Source organism: Octopus bimaculoides, chromosome 7, assembly GCF_046866305.1.
Source record: "Octopus bimaculoides isolate indiv1 chromosome 7, ASM4686630v1, whole genome shotgun sequence".
NCBI classification, from domain to species: Eukaryota; Metazoa; Mollusca; class Cephalopoda; order Octopoda; family Octopodidae; genus Octopus; species Octopus bimaculoides.
Genome location: NC_142934.1, coordinates 30975603 through 30995602, shown reverse-complemented (window position 1 = coordinate 30995602; position 20000 = coordinate 30975603). Strand labels below are relative to the sequence as shown.

General features: G+C 35.2%; 1 protein-coding gene across 1 annotated transcript in view; it reads right to left on the bottom strand.

The window, feature by feature from the left end:
- LOC106875066 (dnaJ homolog subfamily C member 25) overlaps positions 1–17064 on the bottom strand; it is a 19144-nt gene extending 2080 nt beyond the window's left edge. The window contains exons 1-8 of the mRNA XM_089355102.1: positions 16944–17064; positions 14449–14502; positions 12779–12833; positions 7911–8017; positions 4186–4323; positions 2331–2395; positions 2024–2219; positions 400–465 (exon numbers count right to left, since the gene is read on the bottom strand). Coding sequence (XP_089211228.1) covers positions 400–465; positions 2024–2219; positions 2331–2395; positions 4186–4323; positions 7911–8017; positions 12779–12833; positions 14449–14478 — 657 coding nt within the window. The 5' untranslated portion in view covers positions 14479–14502; positions 16944–17064. The remainder of the gene's footprint in view (positions 1–399; positions 466–2023; positions 2220–2330; positions 2396–4185; positions 4324–7910; positions 8018–12778; positions 12834–14448; positions 14503–16943) is intronic.
- Between the last annotated feature and the right edge of the window lie 2936 nt (positions 17065–20000).

Below are 20000 nucleotides of genomic sequence, written 5' to 3'. Positions count from 1 at the left end.
ACACATGTGTCTGTGTGCATGCAAGTGTGTATTTGTGAGCATATATGTATGTGTTTGTGTGCACGTGTGTGTGTCCTTTAGCCAAGGTCTACTCTTAAACCAGTATGTCAAACTGAAGTACCTTGTGGTATTTATTCTGTGAGAATTACATCCCTTTACACTGGTGGACTTAACCATTCTTTAAAACAAACATCAAACACAATGTACTGAAATTGTTGGATCTGAGAAAAATCTTTCAAGAAGCTTTTCTAGCACAGTCATAGTCCAATGCTAGAAACCATTGAAAGAGTAAAAAAGTAAAGAAAATATTCCACATTTGTAAAATGGAAATGTCTACAGTGCATCAAATTGGCAGCACAAAATCCAAAACCAGTTTCCTATGACAAGACAGGAACTTACATTGAAATTTTTTTTAATCCATAATTTCTGCATCAAATAATTTTCCTTGTCATGCTCATCTATAGCCTGAAATATAATAATAACAACAATAATAATAATAATTATTACTTCAAATTTTGGCACAAGGTCAGCAATTTTGGGGAAGGGGTAAATCGATTAGATCAAGCCCCGTGCTCAACTGGCACTTAATTTATCAACCCCAAAAGGATGAAAGGCAAAGTCGACCTCAATGGAATTTGAACTCAGAATGTAAAGACGGATGAAATGCCACTAAGCATTTTGCCTGGCATGCTAAAATAATAATAATCCTTTCTACTATAGGGACAAGGTTTGAAATTTTGTGGGAGAGAACGAGATGATTACATCAACCAAAGTTCTCAACTGGTACTTATTTTATCAAACCTGAGAAGATGAAGAAGCAAAGATAACCTCTGTGGCATTTGAATTCACAAGGCCTGACATTTTGGAGAGAGAACTATTTGATTAATGACCCCAGTGTTCAACTAGCAATTATTTCATCAACCCTGAAAAGATGAAAAGCACAGTTGACCTCAGTAAAATTTGTACTAAAAACAAAGAGCCAAGAGAAATGCTGGTAAGCATTTTGTCTGACATAACGATCCTGCCATACCACCTTCTTAATAATAATATTAACAATTTCTTTATTAACCACTAAGGGTTTGCATATAGATCAAGGATGGTAGAGAGTAAATCAAACCAATATGGTATGATGTGAGGTTATAAGCAGGTATGTCAAGAATTCATGTAAACACACATCATATTGGTCATAAGTGTCCAATTTGTTGTAGAAAGTACAAACACAAAACAATAAAGAAAGCATTAACAAGAAAGGAACTTCAAAATGGGGTTAATCACACAGAGTGATTTGGAATACACGACACAAAAACCTGGACTATTATGACACATTAAAAACAAGCCCTTTCCCTCAGTTCTTGCAACCAACTTACAGCCACATAAGTTGCTCATTTAACCACACCGATTACATCATTCTTAACCATCTTTCATAAAAAAATATATTGTTGGGCAGCACCTCCTCCTTTCTCTTAAAGTGGTACCTTAAGTTGGTGAGGACATAGATAGAGGGGGTTAATAGATAATCAGATCTATCCTGCACATGATAATAACTGCAGTTCACAGGGTCTGAACTCAAAACCACATGGTTCAGAAGCAAGATTTTTTAATCACACAGCTATGTGTGTGACACCATCTTATGAAAGGACACACTGAATAATGTTGTCCCAAGTTCCTTTCAGACAGGAAAAGAAACAGGGTTGGTACGGTCAAAGTACCTTTGATCAGAGATATACTAAACTGGAGTAGATCAGGAGTTGAACAACAACAATCCTCACCAGCACATAACCACAACTACCCATGCAGCCAATCATGACCACAATAGCCTCAAACTGCTACCTAAGAGGTTGAAGGATATTGAAATTGAGACATGCATTGATGACCTGTAGGAAAGTGCAATCCTCTATTCTGCAAAAATATTAAGAAAGATTTTTGAGATTTGAGGAGACATATTGTCACCAAACCTCAAAACAACATCCCTGCTAACTAATATAGCATGTAGCAGTTATAATTAGAATAATTGACTACTTACCTCCCACTGGGTGGAACTAAGTTTCATATATGTCTGAATTATATACATTTTCTCTTCTAGCCCATACTCTTCTTTCTTAATATTAAATTTCCAGATCCATCGGATATACCAATATAGATATCGTAAGATATAGTATGGACTAAGGACTAACTGGATCCAAAGGACATTATAGATTTTGGGTTTACTAAACCCTCCTCTGAAAAATAAAAAAAAATGGATGCCAAAGAGAGTGTTTATTTTAGTGATGTTTATGGATGGCAAAAATGGATTGTTGCATGATTACAAACAAACAAATGAGTAGACTCACCTGATATCCATTTTTTGTTCTATAACTTTTCTTATAATAGTTTCTTCTTCTTCTCGAATTTCTTCCTGGAAGAAGAAATATATTAATAGATGAAGGCATGTAGTAGTAGTAGTAGTAGTAGTAGTAGTAGTAGTAGTAGTAGTAGCAGCAGCAGCAGCAGCAACAGCAGCAGCAGCAGCAGTAGTAGTAGTAGCAGCAGTAGTAGCAGTAGCAGAAAGAAAGGAAGAAAGAAAATAAAAGAAGAAAGAAAAATGAAAAAAGGAAGAAGAGGCAGCTGCAAAGTGGTATGAACAAAAGTCGGGCAGTGGCTATGATGGAGAATAATAATTACAGGATTTTATGGGGTTTTCCCAAAAGGATTGATGATACTATTGAAGCAAGGAGACCAGATATGATTATAGAGATCAAAGTAAAAATAAAACCTGCAAGATCATAGACTTTGCAATGCCATATATGTAGGTGAACACTAAAGAAATTGTGAAATATCAAGACCTAATCAGAGAGATGAAATTGAGGAAGACTAAGACAACAATTATTCCAGTGGTAAGAGGTTCATTTGGCACAATACTCAAACTGCTACCTAAGAGGTTGAAGGATATTGAAATTGAGACATGCATTGATGACCTGTCGGAAAGTGCAATCCTCTATTCTGCAAAAATATTAAGAAAGATTTTTGAGATTTGAGGAGACATATTGTCACCAAACCTCAAAACAACATCCCTGCTAACTAATATAGCATGTAGCAGTTATAATGTTTCAAATTTTGGCATAAGGCCAGCAGTTTTCCAGGGGACAGCGTTAGTTGATAACATGGACCCAATACTGAGTACTTGAGTGGTACTTCATTTCATTGACCCCCCAAAAGGACAAAAGGTAAAGCTGATTTCTTAAGATTTGAACTCAGCAACATTTCTTCTAACACACTAACAATTTCGCAAACTCATGCTTCTAATTTAAGTGCAAAACCAGCAATTTTGAAGGAAGGTGTTAATAGACCTCAATACTTGACTGGTACATTACTTTATCAACTCCTGGAGGGATGAAAGTTAAGGTTGCTCTTGGCAGAATTTGAACTCAGAACATGACGAGTCAGAAGAAATGCTAAGCAATTTGTTTGACACCAATGATTTTGCCAGCTAAGCGCCATAACATTCCTTTCTACTATAGCCACAAAGCCTGAAATTTTGGAGGGGGCAAGTCAATTACATTGACCCCAGTGTGTAACTGGTACTTAATTTATCAACCCCCAAAAGAATGAAAAGCAAAATCAACCTCAGTAGAATTTGAACTCAGAATGTAAAGACAGACAAAATACCACTAAGCATTTTGTCCAGTGTGCTGATGATTCTGCCAGCTCACCACCTTCCTATGTGCCACAATATTAATAATGAGATGATTGTATACAGTGCTTAGGTGCACTACAATTTGTTGGAAAAGGGTAAAAAGAAAAGTAGCAATGAAAGCTAGAGTGCGTGCATAGTACACAAAACACAAAAGGACAGGAAATAGTAAAACGTGCCATAAAAAGGCATGCTAGGAGCAGTGTCAGGAAATTTCTTGGAGCATATAAAATTTTGAAGGATATCATTGACCCTAATACAACAGATTAAGAAGACATAAATTCTCACCAGACATGGACTTGTCATAGAGGACTTCATAAACACAGAGAAGATTAATACAAAGTTGTTTTATCAACAGCAACAGACTTTTGATTGTATGGATTAACAGTGAAGAGCTTTCACTGGATAAATAATTAATGCAGAGTTGATAACAGAAAAATTAACCCAATTCCCAAAAGATGTATTTTTCCAATTAATAAAAAGATAGAGGTAAAAAATTCTTTTAATATTCTCACCTTTTTCCTTCTATCTTTTTTTCTATTTGTATTAAGTAAGCCTTCGGTTTTGGCTATTTCTGTGGCCTGTATCCGATATTTGGGTTCTTTTGATAACTGTACAATGGCCGTGTTATAGTTGTTCCATGCATTTAAATACTGAAAACAGAAATAGTGAATGAAAGTTAAAGACTTAAGTGGTTAACTGGCGGATATAAAGAATGTAGATTATCTCGTTTTTGTTTTTTGCTACATATTTCGCAAAAAAAAAATTCTGAAAAAAGTGAAAATTGAAGAATTTAGGTGGGAATTAAAATTTTGAAATGCATTTTTTTTTTTTTTTTGTTTTTTTTCAGAATCAGAATCTCCATACTCGAAAATGGGGGATTCTGTAGAAAAAAACAAAACAAAACAAAAGGGGGTGCGATCCACATTCTTTACATCTGCCGGTTAACTGATGACTGATCAGCTAACAGTGTCCAGTTAGTAAATGGACAATAGAGATGATCAGGTAGTGAATGAACAGAAAAAAAGTGAACATCTTAGGTTAAAAGCCCTGTCTTTTTCCTTAATGGTATGGTAACTTTGGAGAATTCTTAATTCTTAAGATTATCTTCACTTCTTATATGAAGCTAATTTTAATTGTCATTTAGTTATAGTAACACATCTTGTAGAGACGGAGATAATTTTAATAAATCAAGACTGTTTACTGTATGGCATTTGATACATCTATATTTGCCTATGTCATTCATATACATGCCAGTGGCACATAAAAGCACCCACTACATTCTTGGAATGGTTGGTGTTAGGAAGGGCATTCAGCTGTAGAAACTCTGCCAGAAGATCAGATTGGAGCCTGGTGCAGCCATCTGGCTCGCCAGTCCTCAGTCAAACCATCCAATCCATGCCAGCATGGAAAGCGGACATTAAACGATGATGATGATGATGCCACTGGCAACTTTGAGTTATTTCTCTCAGTTCATTTTTGTTTTTAATTTATGTAAATTACCAAAGCCATAAATGTATTCTACTCTTTCTGTATACATCTATGTCACTTGGATGCTGGAAATAGGGTAGGACAATTCTCATGCTAATGACACCTATTGAGGCAGAAACACATGCCCATGCCCATAACTGTCATTTTATCTCTCAACAGTTCTGTCCTTTTCCTTAACAGCGTGTCAACTTTGGAGAATTTTTGATTCTTTGGATTATCTCCCGATCTCATAAAGTGCTGTTCTCAATTACCATTTGGTAACTGTGACACATCATTTACAGATGCAGATAATTTTAATAAACCAAAACTTTATATTGTATAGTATTTGATATATCTGTATTTATCTATGCTGCTCATATACATTCCATTGACCACTCTAAGTCATTTTTTGTTTAATGAGTGGAGACAAAGTCCAGGAAGCCTAATGTTTGAAACAGTTTCAGTCATATATATATATATATATATATATATATATATATATATATAAGACAAGAATTCATAACTACCTCGAACTCACAAGAGTAAAAAAAAAGAGAGACAGAGACAGGCAGAAACAAGGAAAATGCCCCTTGTATTTGAATACTAAGGAAATATTTTTTTTAAAAACTTTTCATTTAATTTTTCCACAATTTAATTGTCTTCCATACTTAAGGTTGAAAAAGTCTCAATGACTGAAACTAATATTAAAATGTCTTTCATGATAAAATTAATTTAGCATTTTCTACCTTGACTCATTTTCCTTTTATATATAAAAAAGAAATTATGAAGCCTAGTATTTATAGCAACATTGTGAGGTTTTTTTCTATCTGTAGCTCAAATGTAGGGAAGATGTTAGTGCAAGATTATTTTAATAGTACTTTCCTATTGCTAAAGGATACTGGTTACCAAGTTCTTATTGATGGATGTTTTCAAGGTTTCTATAGAAATAATGAAAGTCTGACATAAGGCATCAAGACAAAGGGTGGATAAAGCCTAAACACAAGATGCTGGAGGGAACTATAGAAGTGCTTTAATATTTCACAACAGTGATATATTTCTAAACAGTATTACAAGCTGTGATGATAAAATAAATGGCAGTGGTACTTCTATAATATAACACAGTGATATCACTGTGGTGAACTAAAGGGTGGCTGTGATAGTTAGAACCTTTTGCTTGCAATGCCTTCTTATTTTTGCATAAAATAACTGCAATTAGATCCAATAAGGATTTGCCAAATGCAAGGATTATCAAACTCTTTCTTCCAGTGTAACCCTTCATGTCCAGCAGTGGTAGCATACTCTGTGTGAAGAATATAGTGTAAAAAATGGTTGGATGTCACAAAAGAGACAATAGACACATATTATTTGTCATTAATTCAATTTAATTTCAAGAGTTCAAATTCCACTGTGATCAATTTTACCTTTTATGCTTTAAGGATTAGTGAAAGAAAGTACTAAGGTTGATATAATTGACTCTTCCCCTCCCCTAAAATTTCTGGCCTTGTGCATATGTAAGAAATTAATTTCATTTAAATAAATATTAAATTTTTAATGAGATGGATTAATTTTGCTATTTCTAACAAGTAACTTGGTTCTAGATACAGTTTCAGAGAGGTACATTCTCATATCGTTCTTTACTAACAATCTTGCATAAATTTTGTTTTTTGGTTAAATATTGGTGAAATCTCTTGTTTACAAGTATACAGAAACAGGTCAGGCTTTCTGTCACTTATAACGACAAGTGTTCCAGTTGATATGAGCAACCAAACGGCCTGCTTGTGAAATTAATGTGCAAGTGGCTACAGGCACATGCACTCTTAATGTAATCCTTACAGAGATTCAGTGTGATGCAGTGTGACAAGACTGAGTGAACTGGAGCTTTTCTCAAGGACGCAACATGCCACCGGGAATCTAACCTTATGATCATGAGCCAAATGCCCTAACCCCTAAGTCACATACCTTCATATATAGGAATAGCAAAAGGGCTCTTCACACATTTTCTAAACACATGAGTTGCACTTAGTTGGTCATGCTTAGTTCATAATTCTAGTGTTTTTACAAACCTCACCTACACCAATATTTTCTCTTGTATACTCCAATTTGAGAAGCTGTGTTCCTTAATGTTTAAAGAAAAAATTCCCAAGAGACTCTACAGGTTTTACTTACTAAGAAATGTAGTGAATGCAGAGGCATAGATTTTTTTGTAATACAATAACTGCTAATGATAAATATGATGAAATATCGGATAATAATGATATTTCTATAAAATACTGAGATATTTTATAATTCTGGTGAAACTATCATCAGCTAGTGATAAACCATGCCTCTGTTTAGCTAAAATCCAAACTTTGCACTCAAATATGCAGTGGATTATCATATAGTGTAGAGTATGGCATCAAGGATATGTTGTATTTTCTCTGTTGTCCAATATAATTGTGTACCCATTGTTATTTATTTTTCCTAACATTATGTATCTAGGACTACATTAACCAATATGCCCTTCATAATTTATGATAGTAGGATGTGTTTTGAAGGAATTTTGCTACTATTTCTAGCAGCACAGAGCTCTTTTGTTGACTTAAGGATCAATGAGATGCAAATGTAAATGTAAGTGTATAATGAATATAATGAAATTTTCTCATATGCCTAGATAATGAATGTAGAACAGATATAGTACATCCTTGATATCACATACACATACACACACACACACTTGCATATCACATAGTATACATGAATAGCAGATATGATGTAGATATATTTTACACACCTGAATAACAGATATGACAGAAATGGTGACAGCGATGACAATTCTAACATCAACTTTTGGTGCCATAGTGCGACGGTAATAGTAGAAATAATGAGAGTAGTATTCCTCTGTAAATATAAGACATATATGGGTTACAGACACAGTGGTGTTGCACAGAAGAACTTTGGTTCAGTTAAAGGATTAACTAATACGGATCTTGTTCAAAACGGGGGCACCAGTTTTCATTTATGTTTTATGTAGTGTTTTTGGTACCGAAAGACTTTCAAACTTCGTATACTTATCTATTTTGTGTTATAGAACAGAAAAAAATTTTTGTATTCGAATTTATTTCATGTAAAAAATTGTCTTATTTCGATAATTTCAACCAATCACTGACAAGTATTCAGCTGTTTACACTTACTCCTTTGGCAATTTAAGCGGTGTAAAGCGTATTTAATCTCCATTACTTCTGACATTTTGCAGAGAGGCAACACATGTGTGTTCGTTTTCCCTAACCCTAATTGACTTGCTCCTTCCCTCAAAAACCAGGCCTTGTGCCTATAATAGAAAGGTTTATTAGCTACTGCCAATATGCTTCAGCCATTTTTTGACAAGGAAATAATAATTTTATCACCGCCAGAATCGTTTGAGAATCGTTTGTTTACGTAGTCAGCACTTAATGAATTCGGCTGAATGGACGTCAGTCATTGGTTGAAATTACAGAAATACGACAACTTTAACATGAAATAACTTGCGATGTACGTTTTTTTGTTAAGAAGACTAAGAGAAAAAGATGTTTTATATGACACATTCTACCAGTGTCCCAAGTTTCAAAGTGTTTCGTTAAGAAAATACTGGTGCCCCCGTTTTGAACAAGATCCACTAATACATTTAAATTATACAAGAAGAATTATGTCACAGGAAATTAAATATCAGATAGCAATAGAAAATAAGATAGAGCAGAGATCACTACTGGCCAGCTGTGACCATCCAATCTTTTATTCAGATATAGCTTATCTAGGACATTATCCAATATATCTGTTTTTGTCATTGTTTAACCCTTTAGCATTTAAACCAGCCATATCAGGTCAAATTGACCAGATCTAACATTTTTCACTTACCCTACAATATTATTCTAAAAATAAACACTCACATCATTGAAATTTCAAAGCTACAAGATAATGCATGTCTAATTGAAACTGATGTGAATAAATAAGCATTACACTAGACAGAGAAACTTGAATGCTAAAGGGTTAATCCTAGATCATCCCTGATCCAGGAAGCTACAGTGAAAGGTGTTTTTGCCATGATCATTCCATCTTTTATTCAGACATAATCCCTCCAAGGCTACATTATTGAATGTACCTTGTTGTTACTTAGCTCCATGTCAGCTCTGATCCAGCAGATGTATGATGGAAGGCATTCTGGTTATGACACTCTTGTTTCTTATTGATATCTAAGACTGCATTACACAATGTCCCCTTCCTCATTTTTAAGCTGGCAGGATATGATTAAAGTAAGATTATGCTGCGAATTGTAACAGGTTGAGCATTTGGTTGCATTTCTTTAGGATTTAGGTTCGAAATCTGCTGGAGTCATCTTTATTTTTCATTCCCTACCCCCAAGCCCAGGAGTCAACAGAATGAAGAATTAACAAAAATCATTATCATTATCATCATCATCATCATTTTAACAACCACTTTGGCATATTTGCATGGATTGGACAGAGTTTATCAAAGCAGATTTTCTATGGCTGGATACTGTTTTGCTTGCCAACCCTCACCTGTTTCCAAGTAAGGTAATATTTCCCTATGGCTTGACATGTTTACACAGAATATTGGAAACAAAGGACACAGTTTGTAAGACAGTGACACTCAGTTACAAATATTACATAATATCAAGACAAGGAAGGGGACACACCTATAAATATATATATATATATATATATATATATATATATATATATATAATGATGATGATGGCCATCCACTCGTGACTGAGGAAAACCATTACTGACCTTTAGGAATATTGTGCACTCAAGACTACCTTTACACTTGTGGCTCCATTGGTTACTAACGAGCCCTGCTCTTGACAAACGTACACGACTGCAAACATTGCAGACCAAGCTTTCACCATTCGTAAACTAGCTGTGTGCTTTCATGAAGAATACATGCTCTTTCAAAGGTACTGACTCCCTCTTTTACCTGTTTCCTCCATCAGTGGCGATGACAAGCATTGCTCCCCTTTAACCTCCCGCATTTCACAGGCCTTTAACGAGGGCTTTACACAGTCCTTAAATCACAATCTTGGCTTCTGCCAGGATCACTTTCCACTAACAAGTTCCCCATATGACATCTGTTTAGGGATCCTGCTATCATTCATTTTAACAAGCAGTCCAATCTAACCAGTGTTTGTGCACCATTGCCTCAATACTCAGGATATTGGCTTTCTTCAAGACCAGTGTATCTGGAGTTTTTAAGGTCCAGCCAATATTCAGAATATGTCTCAGACAACTCTGATGGAAGCGTTCAAGGACTTTTATATGACATTTGTAAAGGATCCATGTCTCACATGAGCAATGTCAGTACACATGCACGGTACACAGCAATTTTTGTTCACCTTGTGATGCCATGTTGGGACCAGACACGAGACTCAAGAGACCTGAAGGAATCAGTTACTCTCTGCAGCCTAAAAGATATTTCATCATCCAGGGAGCAAGAACAGCTGAGTGTGCTGCCTAGATAGACAAACTTGTCTACTACCTTCAGAATTGTTCCTTCAATCAAGATAGCTGGTTTCACATATGGGTTTCCTGGTGCAGGCTGGAACATCACAACAGTTTTGTCCAGGTTAATGCTGAGTAGAAATGCCTTGCAAGAAGCAGAAATATGATCCACAAGTATTTACACGTCATCCACTGTATGAGTGACGAAGTCACAATCTTCTGCATAAAGGAGGTCATGAATAAGAGACTGGAAAACTTTTGGATTGGCAGCAAATCAACGTAGGTTAAAAGGATGGCCAGAAGATCGATACCTAACATATATCTCAGGAGAGCTGTCCATAGCAAAAACATGAGTGAGAGTAGCAGCAAAGTACAGAGAAAAGAGAGTTGGAGCAAGGATGTCACTCTGCTTGACACCATTCTCTACAGAAACGAGTCCTGCCATGCGACCACCACCATAACACAAGCCTCCATCCCATCATGAAATGATTTGATTGATACAAAGTGATATGGACATCCAAGCTTGCCAAGTATTTTCTATAGGAAGGCCATTTTTACAGTATCAAAGGCTTTAGTTAAATCAATGAATACCTGGACAAGATTCATATTCTGCTCATAGCATTTCTCCTGCATCTGTCTCACTGTGAAATCATATCCATCGTTCCTCTACCAGATCGGAAGCCACATTGAGATTCAAATAGGACATCATTTACAAGGCACCTATTCAGGTGGGTGAGAAGAATACTTGCGAGGACATGGCCAGCAGCTGATAGTAGAGTAATACCTCTGTAGTTTCCACACTCTACTCTGGCTTCCTTTCCTTTATAGAGAGGAAAAATAATTGCATCCTTCCAGTCCGTAGGTATTGCACCATCCCTCCAGATTACACTAATAAGTTCATAAAGGAACTGTGATGTGATCACCACCAAATCGCAGGACCTCAGCACAAATACTATCCTTACCAAGATTCAATTTACTTATTGCTGTTGTTACCTCATCTATTGAGGGCGTGGAATTTAAGGAGCTAATGACAGGTCTTTGTTGCATAGTGTCAATCACTGCTTTGTCCACAACTGACTCATGCTTTACGAGTTCAGCAAAATGTTCAATCCAGCAACCCATGATCTCTGTTGATTTAGTAAACTGAGTAGATGACTCCTTGGAAAGTAAAGGAGCTGATGCAGAGCTCTTAGGCCCATAAACTTGCTCCATAAGATGGTAAAGTTTCTTGCAGTCATTTGCATCAGTAGCAGCCTGAATATCATGAGCAAGATCCTCCCACCTGCATCTTCCTGAGAGATTGTTGTAGTAATGATTTTACACTGCTGTAGTGGGCAAGTGCTAGATTTCGCTGCACAACTGAAAGTCCTCTGAACAATAACACACTGTGGGCATGGCGCTTTACGACCAGCAGTCGCTGAACTTCAGCATCATTTTCATCAAACCAGCCTCTGTGTCTGGCAGTAGCAATGACTTTATCAGCTGAATATAGAAAATAGTTTTATCTTCATCACAACTGGTCAAAGTAGATGCATAAGCACTTTTTAGAGCAGCAAACCGCCCACCCCTCAGATGCAAACGTAGAGTCATTAAATGATCATTTATAGGAATAAGAAGCTCCTTCAACATCTTAAGGATTTCAAATTGAATTGTAAAGCCAACACCAGCCTCTCTGCGCTCCTCCTTCAGTTTCCCCTTCCCAAAAAAGGTGTATCCACCTCCTACTTCCTCAAGCTGACCATCACCTTCTAGACAAGTCTCTGAAGGAAACAACTTCATATCTAACATCGACCACCTACATGCAGGTTGCTGACTACATGCTTCCAAAGAAATCAGGGCATCCAACCAAAGAAATCAAGCCAGAACAAAAGAACAACCTGGTGTTACCATTGGAAACCATATCAGAAAGATGCCATATAGTATTATTTGTAACATCCAAGCAGTTTTTTTTTTCTGGCACTTAGTCTTACGTCTACTACAACAACAACAACCACAGAAGTATAGGCAAGACATCACTGAGATGAAGTCAAATGGTCATTCATATCTTCCATCTTATACAAGTATAACAATGATAGCATATGTATCAAATAAATAATAAATAATATTTACATAAAGAAGTACATTTTAAACATGTTGCAATGTGTGTTATATATATATACATTACCTGGATGATCAAGCATGTAATTGTAATCATTTCTTTGTTCATCATCTTTTAAAATCTAAACAGAAAACAAAATATGCATGGATATGTATACAACTATATAAATGTATGTATGTGCACATATGTGTTTACATGTTTAAGAACAGGAATGAATACAAGCCTGTAATGCATGCCTAATATCTTCCATTTTTGTAAATGCGTAATAGTATATACAAGGTGGGCCAAAAAATCACGCACCAAGACTAAAACTAGATTTAATCTATATTGCATACATATGTATATTTTGCTAAAATTGAATAAAATAACTAAAATAATGATGAATGCACATGATGAATGCACATGATGAATAAGATAAATAATAATAATAATAATATATAAATTAAATGTCAGATGTTTTGGTGTGTGTCTTTTGGCCCACCCTGTAGGTATGTGTATATACAGTGGTTAGATATGAACTTAATCCATTTCAGGACCAAGGAGTAATTGAAATACATATAAATAGGTGTAAATCCATTCCAAGCCACACTCAAACTCCACATAAAGGCACAAAACTATGTTTTATTTGTCCATCCATCAAAAGCAAAGCAAATACATAAATTTGTGTGTGTGTGTGTGTGTGTGTGTGTGTGTGTGTGTGTGCGCGCGCGCGTGCATGCGCACACACATGCATGTGTATGCATGCATGCATTTTACTCTTTGTCTTGCTTCTATTAATCTATGGTTATGGTTTTAGCAAAAAATATGAGAACCATTATTATTTTCTCAATAAAATACTAAAATTTGCAAGCTACATGAAATACATATAAGGACTTTAACAAACCATTCATACATGCTCTCCCAGCCACTTATAAAGATGCATACTCTATTTGTGATTTGTTCAAATGTCAGCTCTCTAAAGAGTGAATGACCTCCTGGTCACTTATGTGTACACAGTTTGTTTGTGATTTGTTGATCAAATTTCAGTTCATTATGTAAGTTTTAATATTCTTCCAAAAAAATCAATCATCAATCAATTTGTTTGTTTAGAGAACCATTCATATATGAGTACTCCATTCTGTGTGCATAGCATATATATGTGCGTATGTGTGTGTGTGTATGTGTGTGTGTGTGTGTGTGTGTGTGTGTGTGTATGTATATATATATATACATACATACATACATACATACATACACACACACGTACACGCTTCTGATCACTTCAGTCATGTAATCACATAAGTGCTTTTCTCAGACTATTTTTTTTCCTTCTCTCTGGATCTTTCCACTTTCTGATGAAGAGCCATATGCTCAAAACATCACACCCCCTCTTTTTTTTTATCGTAAACTGTAGCTTTTGATTGATGCTTTTCTGCTGGCTAGACATGCAAGCCAATATTCCCACTGAACAGAAAACCAGTCCCTCAGAGTATTACCCAATTACATTCACTGTGTACATCCTTTTTACTTTTGTTGGTTTAGGTTCTATATTTGTTTTGATTTTTGATTTATCTCTCTCTCTCTCTCCCTCATTATATATATATATATATATATATATATATATATATATATATATATACATACACTACACACACACACACACACACATGTGTATATACTGAAATACACACACAGATCATAGACATGCATACACATACCCAGAGTGAAACCCAACCAAATAATGGGTATTAACTTACCTCATAAGCACTGGCTATCTTCTGGAACATCACAGTAGCTGTGGCTTTTTCTTCCTGAATATTCATGAGAAAAAGAAAAGAAACAGAAGCAGAAACAAATCAATGAAAAGCATGTATAATTATCATCACCAATACTATGTAGTACAAATGTATGTCTATGGACAGAAATATTGTTTACAAGTTTTTTTTCGTTTGTTTGTTTTTGCTTTTTAAATTTGGATCCTCACCACTCAAGAAATCCTAATTTCAACCTGATTAGTTCAGTCAGTTGCAATTGTCACAGGTTATTTTCACACATTTTCAGTAGTAGCATACCAGTTTTTGTGGGAGAGAGACTCTATAATTGGAAGTTCACCATCTAACTTCCCTACCAACTAATTTTGGGAGGGTTGTAGGGACAGAGCCCTCTGGCACCTTCTCCATAATGTTCTATGCAACCATCATTACACTTTCTGGCTGGATTCCCAAGTGTAACCAACTGAGTGTATGGATATCATCCAACAACCTCCTTCTTGGTCTACCCCTACGTCTCCTTCTGGTTAACTTGGCATGAAGAATCCATCTTGCAATTCTTTCTAACATTCTAATCACGTGTGTAGTACTGGAGCTGTGACCTCTCAATACAGAGAAGTAGCAGCTTGACCTGCAAAGACTCACTGACCTCTGAGCTACACACTTTGTCAAGTAACATTACTCCAGAAATCCTTTGGGGGAATTCCATTTTAACCACTTGTATTCACAGTCGTACTTTTCTGTTCATTATCCAACTTCCTCAAAGAAGCCAAACATGAAATATAATTTAGTGAGTGAAAAGTTAAAGTTTGAAAAAAATTATTGATCTTGGATGCTGGTACCAGAAGTATAAATTTCATCAGAGCGAAATAATTTTATTTAGATCAGTCTGGATCGACAAATAGTTTGATCCGGACTGATAAAATTGTGCTATTAGAACATTAATTATTTTGACAAAGCTAAACATTTGAGGTAGGACCTCAAACAGGGAAAAAAAAACTTCGTAATTTTCGTTCTTTTCCACATATATATTATATCTGTTACAACAAATATCTGTAAATTTTAACAGGTTTTTTTTTAAAGGTCGACAGGCAGTATGTGCGTGAAAGTAAACTCCTACAATTCATGTGCATTCACACGACACAAATTCAGCAACAAGGGAAATAACTTTGCATTTTGTGCTACAAAGCCAATAGGAGTTATATTTCCTTAAAGAAACAATGATATTTAGTATGTCAGTCTCAGAATATTTTATTTGTTTCATTTAGCCATGTTGGGGCACTGTTTCGAAGAATTTTAGTCAAACAATTCGACCCCATTACATTTTTTTTTAAGCCTAGCATTTATTCTATCAGTTCTTTTCCTGAACCGCTAAGTTACACCGGTTGTCAAGCAGTGGTGGTTAACAAATAGAAAAGTTCACCAACCATATCATGGGCAACATCAATATCTATGCAAAACAGAACATCATCCTATTAGGAACAGCCTACATACTACAGAAAGTTGTGTCAGTCAAATGATAGCTTCCTTATAGTGCCTCATTCCCATAGTTTGGCCAGTCAATGGGATATAAAAACTGGGAGCACAAAGAAAGAAATCAGTGCAGGCACAGCTCTGAGTGGTTAAGAAGTTTTCTTGACAGACACATGATTCTACGTTCAATCCTACTGCATGGTACCTAGAGAAAGTGTCTCCAACTATATAACCTCATGTTGACTAATACCACCTTGTAAATAGAATCTGGTAAACAGAAACTGAGCAAAAGATTGTTCTGAAGGAATATATTATCATCATTTTAATGCCCACTTTTCCATGCTTGCATAGGTAAGAAAGGCTGAATGCCCTACCAATTACCAACTCTCACCTATTTCCAAGCAAGGTATTATTTCCTTATGGCCAGTCATGTTTTGCATAGAAGACTAGATACAAATGACATCACTTGTATAATAGTGATACATGTTTTGAACTACTACCATGTCAAGACAAAGAGACACACAGAGACAAACAGATATATGACAGCCATCTTTCAGTTGCCATCTATCAAATCTATTCACAGGATTTTGTTGAACTGGATCTATAGCAAAAGATATTTGCCCAAAGTGTCATGCAGTGGGACTGAAACCTGAAACCATATAGCTGGGAAACAAACCTCTTAAGAAAATCCAATGAGAAAATCAAAAATAATTTTGATGTTTTTGAATGATGTGCCTTGTAACATTTGTTCTATGAGTTAGACACTCCCTTATCACCAATAATTAGTGACTGGCCTGGTGAAAATCTGTGACCAATGATGCTATAACTCACCAAAAGTGATATAAGATAGAAAGAGAAATGAGAGGTAGGAAAAAAGGGAGGGAAGAAAAAGGAAAGGAAAAAGAGAAATGAAAGAAAAACACAAAAGAAAGCAAAAACAAAAGATAAAGAAAAAATAAAGGAAAAGAGAAAAAGAAATAGAAAGCAGAGAGACTTGAGTGATAACTGACCTCTTCTTTGAACCTGTCTGGATGCCATTTTCGAGCAAGATTTCTGTATGCTTTGACAATTTCATTCTAAAAAATGAAGAAAGAAAAATAAACATTAATCAAACATTAATTAAAATTTTAAAAGATATATTTTGCAGAATTATTTCAGATTTAAAAACAGAAATTTTAAATATTTTACTGCTAAAATATTTTACTAAAATACTTTACTAGTTATTTATTAATTACATCCACCTCAACCCCCCCATCTGGACCAATGTGAAATGAAGTGTTTTGCTCAAGAACACAACACGTCACCCGGTCCAGGAATCAAAACCACAATCTTACGATGAGGAGTCCAACATCCTACCCACTAAGCCACACACTTCCACTTGGGATGCATGACTGGACAACTTGAAAGTATTACCAACTTATACCTGAACACTTTGTGCCATACAAAAATACTGGCAGAAAGAGTATAGCAACATTGCCATAGGAGAGGAAAATCTAATATTACAGACTGAGTCCTTTAAGGAAAAGTTGACAGAAAAGAAATAAAAGAAAGACAACAGTTCTACATCCTCTGCGTTTGAGAAACAGGCTGCAAATGACGAGGAACATAAGACAACAGGAGCTTCAGCATGTAGTAGGAGAGAGAAACTTGGTGAGAGAATGTGTGAAGTATGCATGTGTATGTGAGTTTAACAGGGCAAACTTTTTGAATCATAGATTCATCCCAACCAATGAGCTTTAAGACAAATCTTGAATCAGCCCATGGCTGTTTTAGAAGATAATTTCTAAAGTGCTGCATAGTATGTTTGAACTCTGAGCTTCATGACTGTGAAGTGAAATTCTTAGCTATTCATCCATGTCTGCATTCATACACACAATGAATGATTGTTTGTATGAATATAAATGTGTATCATCATCATTTTTATGTCCACATTCCATACTGACATGGATTGAACAAGTCACCACAATTGGAGTCAACACACATTGATAAGCAGGTGCTACTCATCAAGCCAGTTTGAATGCATCTCACTCCTGGGCCTCATTTTTGACTTCATACTGTTATAAGAAATGACAATTAAGACCATCTATCTATTTATCGATCTGTCTAACATATACACCACTGAGTTGGATGAAGAAGAATCAAGCCTCAGAGATGTCTCAATCCTACCACTACAGCTAATCACATCATCAATGTAGGATCAACAGTGCCCGAGGTGGGGAAATTGTTTAGTACCTGAGGTAACATGTAAGTGCATAAAAAAATTGTAAAGACAAAATATAATGAATGTCTAATTTTACAAATTCATAGGAATGCATGCAATCACATGAAGCCTCATTAATTAAAATGCTACTCTGGATTAATTTAATTAACTAACAAACAGTTTCAAACTAGAATGTAGGAAATTTCTTGCTCACTCCTGCTCTATGGTTAGATTGATCTGACATAAATAGCAGTCAAATCTACTCCAGATCACACCGTACCATCTAAAACAAATAAAATTAAAAAAAGATAATGGTCCTCTAGGTTAACTAGGTCTAAATAAATGATGAAATGGTCATGTCTAGAACCCCATTGTTCACAACTCTACTCAGCTAGAGCTGAATTGCAGCTAATCAACGGCAATCCTACCTAATCATACCCTCACACACACAAAGCATTACTACCACACTTAAAACATTTCCAACACCAACCAACAAGATCCTACCACCACATGTACCATACTCCTACTTAACCCCACCATTACACCACACTACACAGACATACATCAATACACACCCTCAGATATATTAATAGATACAGTGACAGACACATATACTGATAGATGTAAACAATAACAGATATACAGACACACATTCAAATGGTACTGAGAGATACAAGTAGTGGAGATGCACAGACATATACACTATCATTGACACTGCCAAGAACTTGCACTTAATATAACACATTCAAGATGTGTATGTATGCACATACACACACAAACACATATATATACATACATGCATCATCATCGTTGTTTAACGTCCGCTTTCCATGCTGGCATAGGTTGGACAATTTGACTGAGGACTGGCAAGCCAGAAGGCTGCACCAGGCTCCAATCTGATCTGGCAGAGTTTCTACAGCTGATGCCCTTCCTAACGCCAAACACTCCGAGAATGTAGAGGGTGCTTTTACATGCCACCGGCACGAGGACCAGTCACATGGTACTGGCAACAGTCTCGCTCAAAAGGTGTTTTTTATGTGCCACTTGCATAGGAGCCAGTCCAGCGGCACTGGCACGTGTGTATTTACGTATGATTGGTAGGGTGTCTGTGTATTTGACTCTCACTCTTTTTCCTTCGTTTCTTTGTCTTTTTTCTTGGATCATTCATAAACGTTCATAAGAGAAAGTAGCAATTGAAACGATTTGTAAGAGGAGTAGAAAGAGTAAATTAGATTTGTTTTAGAGGAGAAAAGTGATTTTGTATGTAGTTTTATGGATTTTATTCGTAATTGGGAGTTATTTTGACTGAAAAAATGATGTTATTTAGAAAGGGTGATAAGAAACAGCAAATAAATAAATAAAAAAATGACATGTATTTGTATGCATGTATGTGTGTATTAATGTGTATTCTCTCTCTGTGTATATATATGGTAGTAAGTAAATGTTTGACTGTCGATCGTATTTGGAAAAAGCTGACCGGTATTTGTATGTATGTGTTTATATATACATATATATATATATATATACGTATATATATATATACATATATATATACGTATATATATATACGTATATATATATATATATACGTATATATACACGTATATATACATACACGTATATATATATATATATATATATATACACGTATATATATATATATACACGTATATATATATATATATATACACGTATATATATATATATATATATATACACGTATATATATATATATATATATATACACGTATATATATATATATATATACACGTATATATATATATATATATATACACGTATATATATATATATATATATATATATATACACGTATATATATATATATATATATATATATATACACGT